The sequence below is a fragment of the Buceros rhinoceros genome, unplaced genomic scaffold (assembly GCF_000710305.1).
Source record: "Buceros rhinoceros silvestris isolate BGI_N320 unplaced genomic scaffold, ASM71030v1 scaffold2545, whole genome shotgun sequence".
Lineage (NCBI taxonomy): Eukaryota > Metazoa > Chordata > Aves > Bucerotiformes > Bucerotidae > Buceros > Buceros rhinoceros.
This window is the reverse complement of record NW_010412137.1, coordinates 133,074-152,106: the sequence shown is the minus strand read 5'-3', so window position 1 is coordinate 152,106 and position 19,033 is coordinate 133,074. Positions and strand designations below refer to the sequence as shown.

The 19,033-nt window shown below is 38.5% G+C and overlaps 1 protein-coding gene across 1 annotated transcript in view; it reads left to right on the top strand.

The window, feature by feature from the left end:
- Positions 1 to 6,439: 6,439 nt before the first annotated feature.
- The window catches only part of MEI4 (meiosis-specific 4 homolog (S. cerevisiae)), a gene marked incomplete at its 5' end in the record, with an annotated part of 66,268 nt that continues 53,674 nt past the window's right edge, over positions 6,440 to 19,033 (top strand). The window contains 2 exons of the mRNA XM_010136256.1: positions 6,440 to 6,682; positions 16,401 to 16,960. Coding sequence (XP_010134558.1) covers positions 6,440 to 6,682; positions 16,401 to 16,960 — 803 coding nt within the window. The remainder of the gene's footprint in view (positions 6,683 to 16,400; positions 16,961 to 19,033) is intronic.

Below are 19,033 nucleotides of genomic sequence, written 5' to 3'. Positions count from 1 at the left end.
ATAAGATTTTGTTTATAACATTTGTAGACATTTCTTCCATTATTAGCCATGAATTTCACGGGCAAACTTAGAGATCATGCCTAAGGTGTGCAATCCTACGACATAAATGAGTTTTATTCAGATATTGAATTATTTCAGGGAAGTTTAGGTTATGGTTTTATTTCAAGGTGCCTTATTATTTTAAATCACAATAGAACGTAGCCTCTTTCCCCCATAATTCTGTGACTTCTCGTTCTCAAAGTCAGTCAGAAGACTGTTTAGCACTCAGGTGAATTATCTAAAATTATTCACCTCCCTCAACCCAAAACACCTCTGAAAGATTTCTGAAAGCCTCTAGGGCTGAGGATTCACATGTGCAAACCAAGTAGCTTCTCTCTTGATGGCTGGATGTGGCACGTGCTGCCTTTCCTCTGGATAGAGGAACCCAGAGCTGGTTGAGAAAGACCAGTGCATGTGGGCCTAGGTGCTGGGGGAGGCTCATCCTAAGGTGACTAGGTTTTTCCTCAGGGAGCAGTCCATTTTGATCTGACTGCAGACTTAACTGTATCCCTTCCTAGCTTAATCCTGTTTGGGAGGCTGATTCTTCTAATTCAGGTGTGCTAATGCAAAGAATAATGATGGTATCATCCCTGCACTTCTGTTAAAGACAGTAAATTATTGTTATCCATGTCAGCCTCTTGTTGACACTAGTGCAGTGCTGGCATTAGGTAGAAGAACCTAAATAGCATCCAAGAGTATTTTTTTTTTTTTACTCTAGGGAGTTAATTTGGTGGTTTGTGTAGAAGTGAAGGCAGCTGCTGTGCATTCAGAGACTGGGCTGTTCAGTTGTGTGTAGTTAACAGTGAAAAAACAAACAGTGAAGAGGTAGGAGACAGAAAAGCAAAGAATCTTCTGACATTTAAGACAGTGCTAGGGGAGGAAGGGATTCTTTTCTGCCAGTAGTGGGCTCAGGGAATTGTCTTTGTTTTTTGAAGAGGTCACATGTTTGACCTCAGCTTCCATACTTTGACAGCATGTTATCAGTATGAAGGTGGGGACCGCTAACTAGCAAGGTGCCTGAACAGTCGTTTTGTGGGGTGGCAGGGTATTTGGAAATACAAAATTTTATAGCTTGTTTAAATTACTTTAATGACTGGCTTAAGTTTACATGCAGGTTTCATGGCATTAATGGATGCGCTCAGTAATAATGATTTGAATTGTTTTGATTTTTTTTAAGCAATAATGTGAAATCTTTGACCTTTTGAATGGAGTTAAATATACAAAGTTTCTGACTGAGAAGCAAGTGAACTAAAGACGCTCATCTGAAAATAGTGGCGGTCTTTTTTTGACTATTGGGAATTATTTCCTCTTCACATGTTGCAGTGTCAAAAACAATGTGAGACTTACCAGAAAGATATCTTGCTGTACTAAATGGTGTAATATGAGCTACTGCATCAAATACAGTTCCCAAACTGCAGGATTGGCAGGTTGGAGTAGTAGTGTTTATGAATCAGATTCTTTCTGTTCTTTTTGTTATCTTGTTTATATCTCAGGTCCTTAAAGGATCTTACAGCACCTCTTAGTTCCCCTTGGTTATCTAACAGAGCTGTACAGGACAGTTCGTGACTTCTGTAATTATTTCAGCAGCCTTCCATGGCTACAGCATTGATGGTGCTGTGGGTCCTCAGTACCCTCTCCCTGCATGAGTTAGAAGGCTGGAAAGAAGCGTGGGGGAGGTCTGTCTTTCTCATGTCAGAAATTTGGAGGTCCAGTCCTCTGACAGTGATTTTAGTCGATCCTGCCCTCCAGGTGCACTTATAGTATCGTACTGTGGATTGAGGACGTTGCATAGGAAGCTTGTCGCTGGACAGCATTGTTGTTAGGATGCCGTGCTCTGCTTCTAGCAGGACTCACAAGGGGTTACTGGTTCCCTTAACACACCACAAACAAAAATTCAGCTTTGTTACAATGTAGTTAGTCTTGCTGAGTAACTTTGGTATCAGATGTGTTTTCTTGGCTAATTCTTGATGCTTCTAGTTCCTGTGAGGCCTTATTTTGTCCAAGGTCCTGCACCTGGGTTGGGGCAATCCTCGGTATCAATACAGTCTGGACAGTGAGTGGATTGAGAGCAGCCCTGTGGAGAAGGACTTTGGGGAACTGGTGGATGAAAAGCTTAACATGAATCGACTGTTTTAGCACCACAGAAGGCCAGCCGTGCCCTGGTCTGTTCTAAAAGAAGCAAGACTGGCAGGTTGAGGAAGGTGATTCTCCCCCTCTACTCTGTTCTAGTGAGACCCAACCTGGAATACTGTGTCCAGCTCTGGATTCCTCAGCACAAGAAGGACGTGAATCTGATGGAGTGGGTCCAGAGGAGGGCCACAGAAATAATCAGAGGAATGGAGCACCTCTGCTATGAGGACGGGTTCAGAGAGTTGGGGTTGTTCAGAAGAGAAGGCTCTAAGGAGGTCTTATTGCAACCTTCCAGTGCTTAAAGAGGACATGTAAGAAGGATGGGGACAATGTTTTATCAGGACCTGTGGTGATGGGACAAGTGGTAATGGTTTTAAACTAAAAGAGGGTAGATTTGGACTGAATATAATAAGGAAGAAATTTTTTATAGTGAGGATGGTTAAACACTGGACCAGTTTGCCTGGGGAGGTGGTAGATGCCCCATCCCTGGAAACATTCAAGGTCAGATTGGTCATGGGTCTGAACAACCTGATCTAGTTAAAGATGTCCCTGCTCACTGCAGGGAGGGGGCGTGTTGGGCTAGGTGACCTTTGAGGGTCCCCTTCCAACCCAAAGCATTTTGGCATTAGCACCTCGGTTAGACTGGTGACTTATTTCTGCTGCTGTCCTGGTATTATTCCCAAACAAGGAAAATTTCTGGTTTAGTTCTAAATCTTTTTTCTGCCAAACCATTGGTGTAATTTCTGTGCTGATAGGAGCAGAAGATTATTGTTAAGCCTCTGTAGCTGCCAATATGCTTTTAGTGGAACGCATTCGTATTTGGTGGTCACTGGTGCAGCACTTCCTGAGAGCAACAGATGGCTGTGTGATTTTTGCTAATGTACAGTTGGCCAGCATTGCCATGATTCTAACAATCATCATCCAGTATGTTATTTTCAAGGAGATTTTTTACAGTGATTTTTGGAGAGTTGTCCCTTTAGGAAACTGTAAAAAACTTGAATCAACTCTTAAAACTCCTGCTTTTCTTTCCACAAACTTCTCTTTTCATGACTGTAAAAGGAGAAAGGGGAGATGGTGATAGTGACAGTAATAGAAAGGAGGTAAGAGAGCTCTGTATTCACCATAAAATCCTCTAGGAAATTCACTGTTTCTGGTAATACATGCAGCTATATCACCATTTGTCATTAACTACCTTTTTTAAAACACGAGATTTTAAGATTCGAATAGAATTATTTCTCCAAAAACTGCTTTGTGGCTTGTTCCTAAGCATAATCAGCTTTGTGTTCTGTGTGTTTTGTTTTGCTTTGTTTCGTAACATCTCTTTTTCCCCAGAGTGCTTCATTAAACTTATTTAGTGTAAGGTACTGCTTCTGTAGAAGTGAGTCTGTACAAGATGTTAAAGAGAAAAAGGCCTCTCTCAGAATCCAAATTTCATTACTTAACTATGTCCTAAGTGTTACAGTGCAATGCTACTTAAGATTGTGATGATTGTGAATTAAAGCAAAATTAGGTAAAATACCATGGTTTATGTCATTTATTAGAGATACATCTGTTTTAGGAAATAGCATTTTGGTGTTTTGAGGGTGAAAGAACCTTTTGCTTGTCTGTGTTTTGTTAACAGCGTGCACACTAAGGTTTTTGTTCTGCTTAAAATACAGTAGTTCCCGTTTAAAAAAAAAATAGAAAAGTGACTCTCTTCAGTTTGGTAAGAAGTGGTGAAATAATTCTACTAAAGTGGCATTTCACACTTCTAATCCTTGAGCTGTAGAAATTCAGTCTCAAGTATTCCCATTCCAGTTCCTTGTAATACCTGTCTACTTGGTTAGATTACTTTTACTGAGGATTTTTTTTTTACTCTAAATCACTTGATTTAGAGTTAAGAGGCTGAGATGTGTAAAGTGCATAGTGGTAAATCATTAGTGCTCAAACAGCTAACTTCGATTTTTCTGTGTAATATTTTGTCATGAGTAGAAATAAACAGAGCTTGATAGAAAAAAAAGTGTTGATGGTGACTGTTAATAAAAGGCACCTGAATGTTCATGAAACACTGAAATTAAATACCCATCTCCTGACCCACACTGGAATGTTGGTCCTTCTTCAACTTCCCTCAATACAATTTAAAGGAAAAGGGTAGTACTGACAAAGCATGCTATAAAGCACAAAGTGAATCTTTATTTGTCCTTTTTTTAAAAAGAGATGAATCAGAAAGTTTCTGCAAAGTAGTCCCTGGAGATATCAAAATTATAAACTAGCAGTGAAAGGCATTTGTAAGACATCTTTCTGCCTGCCTTAATGTGGCTCTGCTCTGCAAAGGAACTTTGTAAGAATGGAGCTTGACAGACACTGTTTTGAGTAACACCTGGATAAAACTTCTATTGAGAAGATGAGATAATCTGAGGAGCTCCTTTTAGGTTCAAAGCCAAAGATTTTAGATACCACACTGTTACTACTTACTCTTCTTTCAGTGTGGTTCCACATATTTCATTTTATTAGCAGCTTTGAAGGCAGTTCAATTGCTTGCATGGTTCTGTATTTGTAAAACATTTCCTTCGATATATAAGGCCAACAAGAGTCTTAGATCAGTTTGTTGTCTCACAGAGGTGCTGATCCTTTGAGGCTGAGAGAATTAACTTCTGCTTTTTCACTGGGATTCTTAGATATGAATGGTAAAGTTATGTGAAATACATTTTTACAAGTAAGAATTTTTGCAAAAAGTACCATTTATTTAATGCATAACTGCTTTAAGGTATGTGTATAGATAGTGTAATTGAGTTTCCAAGGACTTATTCATTACCTTTAAGGGTGCACTGGTGGCTTAGACCACGTCTATTTGCCGTGACACAGGGTCGAAATGAAGTGTTTCAAGTGGAGAGCGGTAGTTTAAAAACATAGTTGTAGGTAGATAGATCCCAAGGAATTTTTGTGGTCTGATCCCTTGTGCTCTGTACATTTCCAAGTATAACTGACTGGTGTGTCTGATGGACAGTGTGCCAGGAAGGTACAGGGATTGTTTGTGCATTTCAGAAGTACTTGAAAGGTGAAAGAAATACTTCAAAGGTGTCTCTTCCTGTAAGTGCCCTGGATGGATGGATGAATAAATATGTGATGATTTGTGACTTACTTCCCAAAGTTGAGGAGAACCAAAGGATGCAATCAGCTTAGTGAGAGCAGATGCTCTGGTGAAAGGATAACATAAAATACCTGATTTCAAACTTGTGCTGTGACTATTTCAGAGATACTTAACACAGCTTATTAGAGTGTTTAGACTGCAGTTTTCTTGGATAACAAGAAAAAATAGCATTACAAACGGATGTCAAGGTCAGGACGAAAGCGTAGGAAGTGGGTTTTTTTTTCATCATTCTGGAAGAACTATTTTCTCAAGTAAAAAAATACAGTGAACTACTGAGTGAAAATGGTGTGGAATTAAAATTAAAATAACTTTGCTGATTAGATAGGCTGGATATTATTAGTTATTTTTAATTTCATTTTTACCTTTTCTGTTCCCTGGCCCTGTGCTGCTGCCCAGGGCATAATCATCTAGACAAATATTTTTGACTCCTGTAATGCCTTTTGCCCCATCTTTACTGTTTGTAACAGAGCTTATCTTCTTCACTTACCTTGCTAGCCACTTGCATCACTTCAAAGCTGTCTGCATAGACCTTTCTACAGGCTTGAGGCTTAATGTACACTTAGGACTGCAAGTGCAGCAATACCAGGTGTCCACAAACTGACAGCAACCTCAGAAGTTTTACCTTTTGAACACTGGGACTTTTTGGAACACTTTGAAGAAATTGTATGTATTGTTTAAGCTAAATATTAATGACCGCATGTGCATTCTTCAGTCAAGGGTTTAGGATTATTTGGGGCAGAGGCAGGGGGTGAGGTAGCAGGGAAGGCCCAGGGTTGTTTTTCAGGTTAGTATTATGATCTTTGTTTTAGTGGCAATACCATTTGCAATTAAATTTTGCTAGGATAAGCCTATTTGAAGTGCTTGCTATTCCCACAATTATTCTCAAACACTACATGAATTTTATGTTAATATCTGGAGTGCAGCTCATGTATATTTTATTCTCACATTCTACACAGGTGCTTATATTTCTACTCTTTTCCTCGATGATGTAGGAATGCGCTAGAAATGAAATAATTTGGTTTCGCTGTTGAACAGTTTTTCAAGCCAAGAAAATACTGCAGATAATTTCCTTAATAGAGTTATAGTGAAGTCACTTTTTTGTTTTCTGTTTTTCTAATATAATAGAAATAAAAGGTGAAGAGAAAAGCAGAGAAAATCAAGTTTGGTATTTGAAAATATCAAAACTTGCCTTGGCTTTTGCAATTATCCGCTCAAAACCACCAGGGAAGAGTTGCAGAGAATACACTGAACACCTTGCCAAAACTGTATCTGAACAAGATTTTGGATGGAAATCAAAAGTTGAAGCCTTGGAATCTGAAGTTCTTCGGTTACGTCAGGAACTTCTTTTAAACAAGATCTGTCCGAGATTCTGCTTGGAAAACAGTAAGTATCTGAATTAATTTCTGACTATGTTGCGGTACACGGAAACAAAGCTTTTATGCCTGCACCATTTCTTGTACCTATATACAAGAGTCTTCAGTGTACAGATTTCTGTTTTTCCCAAAGCTCTGAAGTAGTAAACACTTAATTCGTGTGATGGGATTGAGCTTGAGAATTTTTTGCTTACTCATAACTTAACGTATTAACCTTCAGAATCGGTATGTATCATACAGAATAATTTCAGACAAAGTTGTCAATACAAAATGTTACTCGATAACTTTGGAGGTAGTAGTTTGTAAGAGTATTTATGTAGCCTGTGTACATTTGGAACATATCCTAAAGACATATTTAATATTTTTTTACCACTTTAAGGATACTTAAAATCAGACTTCAAGCCTGAAATGTTGAAAGCACGAGTCCCTAATATGTATATTGTGAAGATGGGGCAGGAAAAGGACTGTGTCTGCTCTTTCTGTTGACGTATTTAGACTGTGGATACTGTGAGTGTTTATTATGACTTGCGATAAAACATTGAGTCTGACATTGTAGGATTCGGGAAAGCTGTTAGGTAAGAATATATAAAAAAAAAGCTCAAACAGTACTGTTTCTCTGAATTGTGCATGTGGAATGAGTCATTCTCACTCAGAGATCAAAGGCACAGGACAAGTTTGGAAATCAGGCAGTGGAGGATGTCTCTGGGGTCTGGGGAGATACTTCTCCCAGGAGGTGGAGGTCAAAATGCTCTGGGCTGAAGGGGACAGTTCACAGTTGAAGAGATCTCTAAAATAAAAATGTATAGCTAGTTGCTTTATGACTTGATTTTTACAACGTTCTATGATAGAAAACTTGGAGTCTTTACTGGAATGCTTTTGTACTGAAATGGTAGCTTCTTTATTGCCTTCTGAAAAGATTTCTGGATTCTAACTTTGACTATGAGAGGGGATGTGTGAGACTTCAGCTAGAAGCTCTAATGTGGTGTTTGTTTTTTTAAATAATAGATGTTTCTTTCTAGGGAAGTGATTTAATAACTATTCATACTTGGCTGTTGTTTCTGTGTGTGTTCTCTGCAGCCTGTTTCAAACATGAAGTTTATTTAAGATTAGAAGTAGCTTTCAAGCTGCTGTTTGCAACAGGTGTCTTAATGTTGTGAAGAACTTACTGCATATGATGCATGCGATCAGGAGAGATTTATTTAATCCAGTTTCTGGAGAGGATATTGTAGATTAAGCAGAACATATCAAACTCTAGAAACAGTCAATTCGTCTGCAACTTCTGTGTTCCAAGTCTTTTTGAAGATTCATTACCCCAAGATGTGGAACTGAGCAGTAGTGATACCTCACTTGCTAAAGTAAGCTCCTATAGTTACGAGATCAGCAGAGGAAAGCAATCTTCCACAGGATGTTAATTTTCATTGCTGTAGTCACAGTTAAGTTTGTTCACAGACCTAAAATGAGGTGAATCTTGTCTAATTTTAAGACAATGTAAATGTCACTAGAGGGCCAAACCATGGGACAGATTATCTCTCCAAATCGACCCCTCCTCTGTTCCAGGAGGAAAGAGTTAAGGAGAGAGATAAAAGAGAAAGATAAAAGTGGGCAAGGCCTTAGTTAAGTTCTGGAAACTAAAACTATTTTGATAACAACAAAACCGATATACAAACAAACAACAGCAAGAGATTAACATATAGACAAGGTTTGGGGATCTGGTGCAGCGAGGGTTAAACCATGGGCAAACTACCAGGCACATAGCTGCAGGGCAGGGATCTGGAGCTGCGGCTGGCTCCAGCAACAGCAGTGGTGGAGCTAACAGGCAGGCTGGCGGTTGCAGCATGATATGCCCCTAGGGCAAAGCGGCAGGAGGAATTTGTGGCAGGCAGCAGCAAGTGAGGTCGCTGGTCAGCAATGGCAAGTCCCCTCAGCAGTCCTCAACAGCCCACAGGACAGGCAAAATGGCTGCAACTGTAGCAGCGTGGGCAGCTCCGGTCGCAAGGTGGCAAATGGCAAAGGCATGAGCACAGGGAGATAGTGGCTCATCCCAAATGGCAGGCAGGAAAAGGCAAAAGCTCTCTCTCTTGCACGCAGCTTCTTGGAGACATCATTCCGCCAAGAAGCTCCACAGCCAGTAAGGTGCAGTGACGTGGAGGGGGACCTTGATTGCTTTGTTTCATATGTCAATCAGACTGGTTTTATATTACCCCAGAACACACAGTTACATTGGAGACAAATGCTCAGTCTCTTGCTTTTCAGTAAAGAAAGATCTTTACTAATACCTGATGGGATATCTGTTGTAGAGATCTGTGCACTCTTGTGTTCACTGAGTTGATGTATATTAATAGCAGAACACCTGTGGTTGACATTTAAAGGGAGATGGTCATGGAAGCAAAGCTTACCTGAAGCAGGGGCCACTCCACCTCTCGCATCATCTGCTCTGGGGAAGAAAGAAATCCTCTCTTGAGTCTTGTGCCAGTTTTAAGGTTTTTCAAGCCCATAGAGGTTAGAAGCTGAAGGTTGGCTACTGCTCAGATAGGAAGGCACAAGAAGCTTGAGTCTAAGTTCAGAGGAAAAGTGCTGTATGCAGTGTTCCATCCTCTTCATCTGACTACTACAGATCATCAGGCTATTGATATGGTTTGTTGTTGATAGTATATTGCCCAAGTTTACTTCCTAATATCACACCAGAGAAGTTCTCTTTAGGACTGAAGATAACTGGGCTTGTTCTTAGGGCTAGGTAGTCTGCAGATATCATGGATCCTTTTCCTCCTCCACTCACTTCTCCAGCCTCATATTTTGAGTTGGTGTTCTGCTTAAAAGAATGCAACCTCTTAAAATAATTCAAACTCTCAGCTTTTCTTTGGCTTCCTTGTGTTCTGCTTAACAACTCTGTAGATGCAAGAATACTAGGGTTCACAAAATCCACTGCCAGAAAATCTCATGCAGTAAGGTTCAGATACTGCACCTGTGTCTGCTGCTGCGTGTTGGGAGCTGGAGAGTTTGAGTCCTTCAGCCAGGGTTCGCTTTGCAGCTGTATCTTCCCTGCTCTGCATTCTGAGTGTGAGAGCTTTCCTCTCCCACCTGCTGTTTGCAATAATAGCAGTAGCTCTTTTGGAGGCTTCAGGAATGATTAGAGAGTGCTGGTGGAGTTTTATTTCCCTGATGTGAGAAATTTGTGAGCTCTTTGAAGGTGTGTTTCCTGTTTACTTTCTCCACATAAAGTTGCGCACGTGAAGAAGGAAGAAAGAAGTATCCATTTTTAAAGATAAGTCGTCTAAATAATTTTTGCTCCACCTGACTAGTTCTTTGTCCTCAGAGACCCTAAAGAATGTTGGGGTTCCTTGCTGAGAGGGAGGAACGTCCTTTACTACAGGTAAACTGTTTGGTAGTATAGGTCATTACTACTAGTTTGATACGTTTGTTTATAAAATTGCTGTGGTATATATTCACTGTGCTGTATCTGGAAGTTCCTTATTTGACTTAGTGTGCAGCTGTCATTCTGAATTCAAGGACACTGGTATTCCTTTTACATGGTGTTGCTTTTGGTTGTACACCAGCCACCCAAGGAGGAGGAGAAGCAAATTTGTAATTGTTCACTATTTTTCATCTTTCCAGTATTGTCCTCACAACTATGCCCATGGGCAGAAAAAAATCAAGTTTCATTTTAATCAAAGTTTCTTGCCTTTTTTTGATTCAGATGGAAATTTCACAGAAAGGAGGAGAAAAAATTGTCTTATTTCAAGAGTAAGAATGTGGAATATTTGAGTATTCTGTTGTCACTTTGCTTTGTATCTACATGAAAAGACAAAACGTCTTACAACACATTGATGAATTGATAGTTTCATGGATTGAAGCACCTGTCCTCTAAGACAAGTTTCTGAACTGTTACCAGCTCATCAAATCAACAATCATATTGTTTCTTGGCAGCTTCTGTTAAAGAGATCTGAAAAGCCTGCAGCTGTTACTCCAACCTAAGGCGGCATAAATGCAATAATCTACCCTTTTTTGCCAAGCATTTATTTTAGGACTGACAATTTAGAGGATAAATATTTATTGCCCTGGTTGTTCTAGGCTGAAACTCTTTAAAGGGTTCCAAATTGGTTAACCAGATTATATTTCTAGCAAAACTTGTATCAAGTACGTATTCTCTCTTCCTTAGCTTCAACTTCAATCTTCATTCATGTTCTTCCCTTCTTATGCAGTGGATAGGAATCTACTGAACTGCTTGTTCCTCTAATTAATAAAAAATAAAATAAACCCGATTCTCCCCCCGCCCCCTTTTTTGAGAATTCTTCCTTTAATAGGTCATTTACAGCAGAACTTCATCTGCTATGCCCTGAAGTCCTCTCCTGTGTTCTTACCCATAGACGGGAGTTTGTCTGCCAGCCTTTCCTACCTGAGTGCATCTGCATGTTTAGGGAAATGCCGAACTCTGAGTCAGGATGTGATTAAGCTGAATGTCTGGTTTTTTTAACTGTGTCCTGAGGCTGTGTTTGACTTTTCAGGATACTGTCCATCAAATCCTGCCTCACGCGTCAAGATGTTTGAAGCAACTTGTATCTTGTTAGGGAACAAGAGCCAGAGACAAAAAGACTTTTGTATCTCCTGCTTCACTGCTTAACTCTATGTGTTTCTTGAGACATTTAATTGTGCATGTGGAAAAAGGGACTAATTTCCTTTGTAGATTAGTGTAAATGAAGATATTTTGGTCTTCTTTCTTCTTACTGGAAACTCAGACTTGCTGCAAAAGCAGAAGCATAGAAAGTTGGAACCAACCAGGCCATCAGCTGAAGTAAAACTGATTATAAATGAGACACAGCTCCACTTTACTGGCAGCCTTGTTTTGTGCCACAGAATTCAGCCACCTCTTTCTTTTCTACTTTCCTGTAAGTCATGGCTTGGGGTTTTCTGCTCAGTAGGGAGAGGCAAAAGCTCTGGGTGGTCAGCTTAAAGCCTCAGCATTTCCTCAGTAGGGACAGGAGGAATCAGGTAAGTCCTGCTTTGATGAGAACAGGAAGAGTAATAGCCAGTCAAAATCTTTTCTGAATAATTTGATTTTACACCTCTGAAAGGGAAGAACCTTCTGGTGTGAAATAATGTCTGATGTTTCCTCTGACCACTTACATTAAAAGTAGTGGTAGGAGAACATAATTGATACTAGATTTGTTTTTTTTAAGCTCGTTTTCAAAGAGAAACCAATCAGATTAATTCAGAAAGATCAGACCAAGTCGCACACAGATTCCTCGGTAAATGTATTATCTGCAGGCTTAGAAATCAATCTTCTTTGTTAGTGGAGGTAGCAGTCCAAATCAGACTGAATAAAAAGATGGTAGCTGATTAGGAGGAATTCCTTCCCTTCCCAGAAAGAAGACGAAATGTTGTGAAAAGTATACAGCTGTCCTGAATAACTCTTAGCAAAGATTTTAGTTCCTGTGGCATGGTAGTTACAGGACTATAGACTGGAATTTCCAAATTACCATGATATGTCTATGTAAAAGCTATTTCTCCAGGTCAGTATGTTTGAATGAGCTGCTCTTACAGATTGCTGTGTCTTGTCCCCACCTTTTCCCCCTGGTATTTGCCAGTAAGGAAGGAACACAAAAGAACAACAGCTGCAGAGGAATTGTCAGCCTCTGAGTGTTATCTTTGGTTTCTTTTTTTAGCTTCCTTTTTCCAAGGTGAGAGGATTCTCCATTAGGCAGCAGTCAACACTTAGTTGGATGTCACCATGGAAAACGGATCTGGTTATTATTGGTGCTTAGGAATGTGATTTTTCTGCATAAAGAGATTCTTCTTCTCTCCTGTCACACCACTCCCTTCTCACCAAAAAAAAAGGTGTCCTTCTCTCCATACAGATCCAAAAAGGAAGCCCAGTCTAAGTGTCATCTCAGCATTTTCTCTAAGGCATGAGAGTATCAGACGGTACTTCAAAAATGAACTGTCATTTGACTTCTTAAGTGTACTAGTGTACTCCCGTATGTCTACCCGTGGTCCTAATGCAAGTAGGCAGCATTGCAAATAACATCTCACAACCTAGAAAGTATTTTATCCTTTTAGGAGGCAAGCAGGGAATGGAGAACAGAATCATGAGATGACAAAAGTGAAGTTATGATGTGTTTAGTACAGATTTGTGGGAATATGGCTCTTGAAATATGATGATGAAATAAATCTGTTCACCGTAATTGTAGTGACACGATGGGGAACTTTGCGAAAGCTGAGACCTTTTCATCATAATTAAATACGTTAATTTGCAATCTGGAAAAGCACCAGCTGGAGTGTAATGATTCATTGAAATCTCAGAGTACTACTCCTTCCATGGAGCATGTTTTAGTTGTGGAAACTTTCTCCTTTTGAAAACAGGTGCTGTCTATCTTATCAAATGGCATTACTACAGCTGATCTATGCAGGATCAGTCAAATTTTTCTCTGGAAATACAGGATCACAGAACGGCTGAGGTTGGAAGGGACCACTGGAGGTCATCTTGTCCAACTCCCTCGTCAAGCAGGGCCACCAAGAGCCACTTGTGCAGGACCATGTCCAGACAGCCTCTGAGTGTCTCTAAGAATGGTGATTCCACAACCCCTTTGGGCAACCCTAACTTAGCTCAAATGTAGGTTTGAGTTCCCTAAGCATATCTTTGTTTGTGAGCTTCTAGATATATAAATTTAAAAAGCCAAATATTTATACTCCATTGTATTCAAGAGAATACAACGCTCTGGCTGATCTCTTGGAGTCCACCATGTCAGCCTTCAGCTCATTACAATTGCACCGGACCATTGCTGTCTGCTTTGGCTGATACTTCTTGTATCTGAAGCAAAGCTCAATTTGTTTGACGATGCAAAGCATTTCTAATAAGACATAGGACTACCAGTTCAGACTGGTAGTTAATTATTGTTATTATTAACATTAATTCACTCAATATATTGGAATATCCCCTATCTTGCTTAGAACTTAAACTTCAGTCATCTCATTGAGATGGTCAATACTGTAAAGCGTGTTAGATCTTTTGTTGTGAAAGCTGCTTGATGGGCATTAACTGACCCAAATCTGTCTGTCAGTCACCTGATTATTGATCCTTCCATATCTTTACTGCAATTATTCTTTATTTGACTTGAATTATAAAATATTTTTGCTGCCTTCTGTAGAAATCCTCTGAAAATGAATGTTTATATCCTCAAAATCCCTCTCAGTTCTTGCTGAATTCTCAGTGTTTAGATGTTTTCTGTAAGGAAAATCCCTAACAAATTGAAGTATATGCTTGTAAGCCTCCCAAGAAGCATTTAAATCCTGGCATTGAACAAATAATTTGACAATTTTATATGCTCAGCCCTAGATTCATTTCTGTGAAAGTATTCCTAAATGGGACAAAGTCTTTCAGCATGAAATACCTTAGACTGAAACAGAGGAGCTTTCTTTTCTAAGCTGGTTATAAAAAAAATCCCCAAAACAAAAACCAAAAAACAAAACTTATGGAAATGTAGAAGCAAAGCACAGGATACACAACTTCTCAAATTTCTTCATTTGAAGAATCTTGGAAGCTTTTTATTATTTTTTCATTATTAATATTTTTTTAATGTTCAAATATTTGAGACAATATTTCTTTGGTTTTATATGTACAGAAGTTTGGCTTGGTTCCAGATCAGGACAACAGTGGTGTACTAAACACTCAAGAGTTCATGAGGGAGGAAAGTGAGTTGTTTTTTCTCAACCAGCCAACTAGGTTAGTAATGAAAACTGCAGATTAGAGACAGGCTTACTCACAATGAAAAGGTAGAGAACACAGTTAATACATGTGAGGAGACTTCTTTTAAAGTGAATAAACTTGATTAATTGTTCATGAAAAGTGCTCTTCTAACAAACCAATCAATTAAGATTAATGAAGTATGAAAAATGCAGAAGTGAACAATAGGAAAAAATGTGAATAATTTCACATATCTTTTCATTTCCTTTTAGAAGTTACTGGCTGAACACCTACTTGGAAAGCAGAATCATCAAAGAGGTTTATAAGATTGTCTCATTTTTAATTGTCTTTTTTTCTTTTAGAAGTGGAACTGAGCCTACCAATTGTAACTGAGTTTTAGGAGAGCTTTACATGTCTAACGTCCATTGCTTTTGATTTTTCAAGTGCTAATCTGTGTGTGTGCTCAAAAAATGAGAGAATATAAACAATGCCTAATGCTTGAAACTGAAGTAGTTTTTTTTCTTTGCAGAATTCAATTTATCTCTTCACTTTTTCTCTTACTTCTGCTACCCTTAAGCCTGTTTTGTTCTACTGCCCCTGTTGGTGGTGTAACTGCAGGTATATTAGGTTTTACAACAGACTTGAAGGCCATTTTACAATTCCACAGCAACTTCATCACTTCATCACCCTTCTTCAGTTTTTAAATTTTGAACTGTGTATAATGTGTGGCCTTCTTCCCTCAAACACTGTCTGGTCTGTGGCAGCCAGTAGCACAGATGTCTGAGAAAGCAGGAACATGGTGGGTAGAAGATGCTACATGGACATTGCAAATGCTACTTCCCATACTTTGCACTAGGTAGGTCCAGGAGCTGGGTCATTCTCTTGTCTTTTCAAAGCTCTGAGAATCCTTATGGCTATACTGCTGGCAGCAGGCATTTGGGAGAAAAGTGGTTTCTTCCTGTCCTGATAAAGCAGCTTACTCTTCCTCCTCCCTTTCTTGTCCCTGAACTGAGTCTTGGTGTCTGTATTAAGGTGGCTATTCAGAAGTGAGAGAATTCATTTGGGAGACTGGGTGGACTTTGGTGCTTGCCAGAGCTCTGCTTCCTTCCTCTGAACTAGCTGAAGACTCCACATTCTCTAGTCATAAGGCTAATTGTCTTCACACTCCCCTGGTAAAAGCCTCTGTGTTCTCTGGACCCACAGACAGCAGTATGTGCATTTGAGTTCTTACACTTCACAGAAGTGTTTACAGCCCCTGCTTACACGCTCTATAAAGTATACAGGTCACTCTCTTGTCCTCTGAATGACTGCTGGTTTTCAGTCAGACACTTTCTGCAGTGGTGGATATATGTAGAGGGAGGTTGGTTCTTTTGTGATCATATCTTGCTTTGTCTGGGGAGCACACAGTGGTGTATGAAAATAATTTAATAGTGTGAATGCAACGTTTACCTTCTGTGATGTAGTTTGTGTGTCTCTGAAGAAAACACACACGGTGTGAGAAGGTGGTGACTGAAGTTTTTTATTATTTGACGAAGAACATTCAAAATAAAAAATTGAAGTGTAACATTCTGTTCAGCTTTGACTCTGTTAGAATTCCTTACCTGTCCTGGGAAGAAAGATTATGCATAAGGAAACTCTCATTTGAGGCAGTTATAGTGAGAGACCTTCACTGTCATTTACAAGCAGTCTGAGTTCTTGAGAATACAAGTAGTGAAAATGGAAATTAATGGAGTATAGTCCACTTAAATTATTCATGTGATGTCCACTTGAATTGTATATCTGAAAACTGAAATCCATCAGGAATTTTAAATTCAATTACTATTCATGTTACTATAAGCATAAAAAAATCTTAGACACTACTCTGAAAATTTTAACTTCAGTTAAAAAATGTTGCTTTCAAAAGCTAAATTCTAGTCATGAGAAGTTCTTGAGGACCAAATGTACATATAATTTTTGCAAGGAGGAGGCAAAAGGAGAAAGGATTTATGACACTTTCCATAAGCATGTATTTAAGTATTACACAAATGTAACTTTCACATTTGTATTTCAGAAAAACCAGATGCCTCTGCTGAAACTCTTCTGGATCAGGAACGTATAAACCCTATGAGTTACTCAAGCCAGCTAGAAGACTCTGGATGTGATGTCTCCAATGACTATGCATTCGATTCTTTAGGCATAACTTCTGATTTTCATCAATCCGAGCATAATGTCAGTGCTTCTAAACATTGGTTGGAAAGAGTTCTCCCACTGAATCTTTGCAGTGCTAGCAAGGAGGAATCTCTGACTGCTCCACTGCAGTTTTTGCAACATCTGCTTGAAATAAGAAAACTATCAGAAGGAGGAAGCCTTCAAGCAGACTTCACAGAGCTTGAGAATGATTCTTTCACCATATGCAATTCAGTGTCTCAGTTGCTTGATGGACTGACTGTCTTCTACAACAGTCCTAAATTTCCGGTTTCGAATTTTCTTACTGAAGCAGTTCATGTTTTGATCAGTTTAATAACTGATACTAAATTATCTAACCATGTTTTGAAGAAGTGTTTCAAGAAGCTGGAAGAATTTAAGAAGAATCTAATTCAGATTATTTTAAGAAATAGCAGTGTCAATAGGGTAAGTTTTGAAACATCTTCTATCTTTCCTACACCATTTCAGTATGCTGTAATAGTCTCCTGATTTTACGCACTTTTAAAATATTAGTCTGTCTTACTATATTTTGAAGAGTACTTCTCAGATATTTGTGATCATTCTTTTTTTGTGATTTAAACAATAAATGCTCTGAAGTATTTGAAAAAGTTCTTGCTTGTGCATGCAAGTTCTCTAGTCTGTTCCTGACTATAGACTAGAGAACTCAAAAAAAGGCAGATCAAAACAACTTTCTAAAAAAATATGAGAAACACATTGTTCCTCTTGCAGTATTAAGATACATTGTAGATATTCACAAAGTAACAACTATACTTTTTAAAATTCTTTCTTATGCATTTAGATTAAATAGGTTGGTTTGCTTCAGAAGATCTGTCACTCTCTAGACATATGCAGATTTTAGTTTTAAAAATAAATCAGAAAATGAGTGAAGAATTTGGAAAATAGCATGTCCCTAGCACAAACAGCAGATAGGACTGAGTTCTGTTATGTCTGTATTCATCATTATTCACTATTCCTTGCATCATCTTGTTAGATTCCTCATTCAAATGAAATATCCCTCATCTGTCTGCACAAGACTTCCCATAAGTAATGAATTCAATTGTTTGTCTTAGGATTTTTGGTTTTCATTCTCTCTTTTAGAGTAACTTGGAACAGACATGATGGTGGAATTATTTGAGACTTAGACATACCAATTTAGTGTCCACATGCATATAACTATACTACCATTACAGTAAATGAAGATTGTATCCTTGTAATCCATGGAGACTAAAGAATGCTGACCAGGTACTAGGTCCCTATTTCAGAATGAGCTCTGAAGTAGTCTGTAGCAAAATGAGAGCCTAGAACATCTACACCTGTGGTCCTATGTACCCATTTGTCTTAATTTAAAATGAATCACACTCAATGTGTATTAAATATTTACTTCAGAGTGTAAATATCAAATAAATATTAGTATCAATTATAATTGGGGAGGAGAGCAGATATGCCAGTATTTTGGTTAGATAGCATTCAGAAGGAAATCTTCGTATATTGAAGTTTTTCCAGGACTAGAGTCTTGTGTCTCTGATATCAGGATGGTTCCTATTTCATTGTTGCCATGGTGTGATAGTTTTTAATTTGAGGTGTCCCTGGCCACTGTTTTGAAAGGATGTGAGCATACATACCATTTTTGTGGTATCAGGAATAGAGTATGCAGGTGTGACTCCTTTTATTTTTGTGTGTGTGTGGTTATAGGATACAGAACAAAGAAAAGTTAATCAGACATTAATTAAGGGTTTCTTCATAGTTGATGGTGTCCAGTGTTTCTACCTGTCCCCCTCCTCTACCCAAATAGGAAGTTAGTAAATCATTAAAATAATGTTAATTGTAGGAGAGCAATCAAGAGATTCCTCTAGAAAGATAATACTTACTGATTGGAGGAACCTGGTAAAGCTTGAGTGAGAAGTGTCACATCTTAAATGAGAGAAAAACCTGATGATGCATCAGGGATGTTTCAAATCTGTGAAGTGAGTTTATAAATCATTCAGGAAGGGTGGAAAATGTCCACGTAATTTGCAAGTGGTATCTTTTCTTTGAATAACTTCACTGAAACAGATGGCTTTTTATGAGATGTTTTAGATCTTGCTTCCACCAAAATATTGACTTAACAGTTGTTCCTATCAGCAGCCATTACTTCAATCAAACAGATTCAAAGAGTTTAAAAGTTGTATAAACCGATTATTAAGGGATAATCATGGTAGTTTCCAGATCTCTAGAGAAAAAAGGAAAATGTGTGTAGTAATTTTGGTGTTTATAAAGATTTATCGAAAAATGATTTTTAGAGGTTTGGTTTTCTTTAAACTGAATTGAATATGGAAATAAATATATAGAATTCAGAATTAGCAGTGGAAATCGTATAACTAATTCTTCATGTACCACATATCTCCCAGGGACACTTTATGCTTCAGTTTTAATCATCACTGTTTACTCAAGTGGTGATTGAAATATCAAGATTATAGGTTTAAAATAAAATTACCATTAATTACAAGGCTGTCGTCTGGA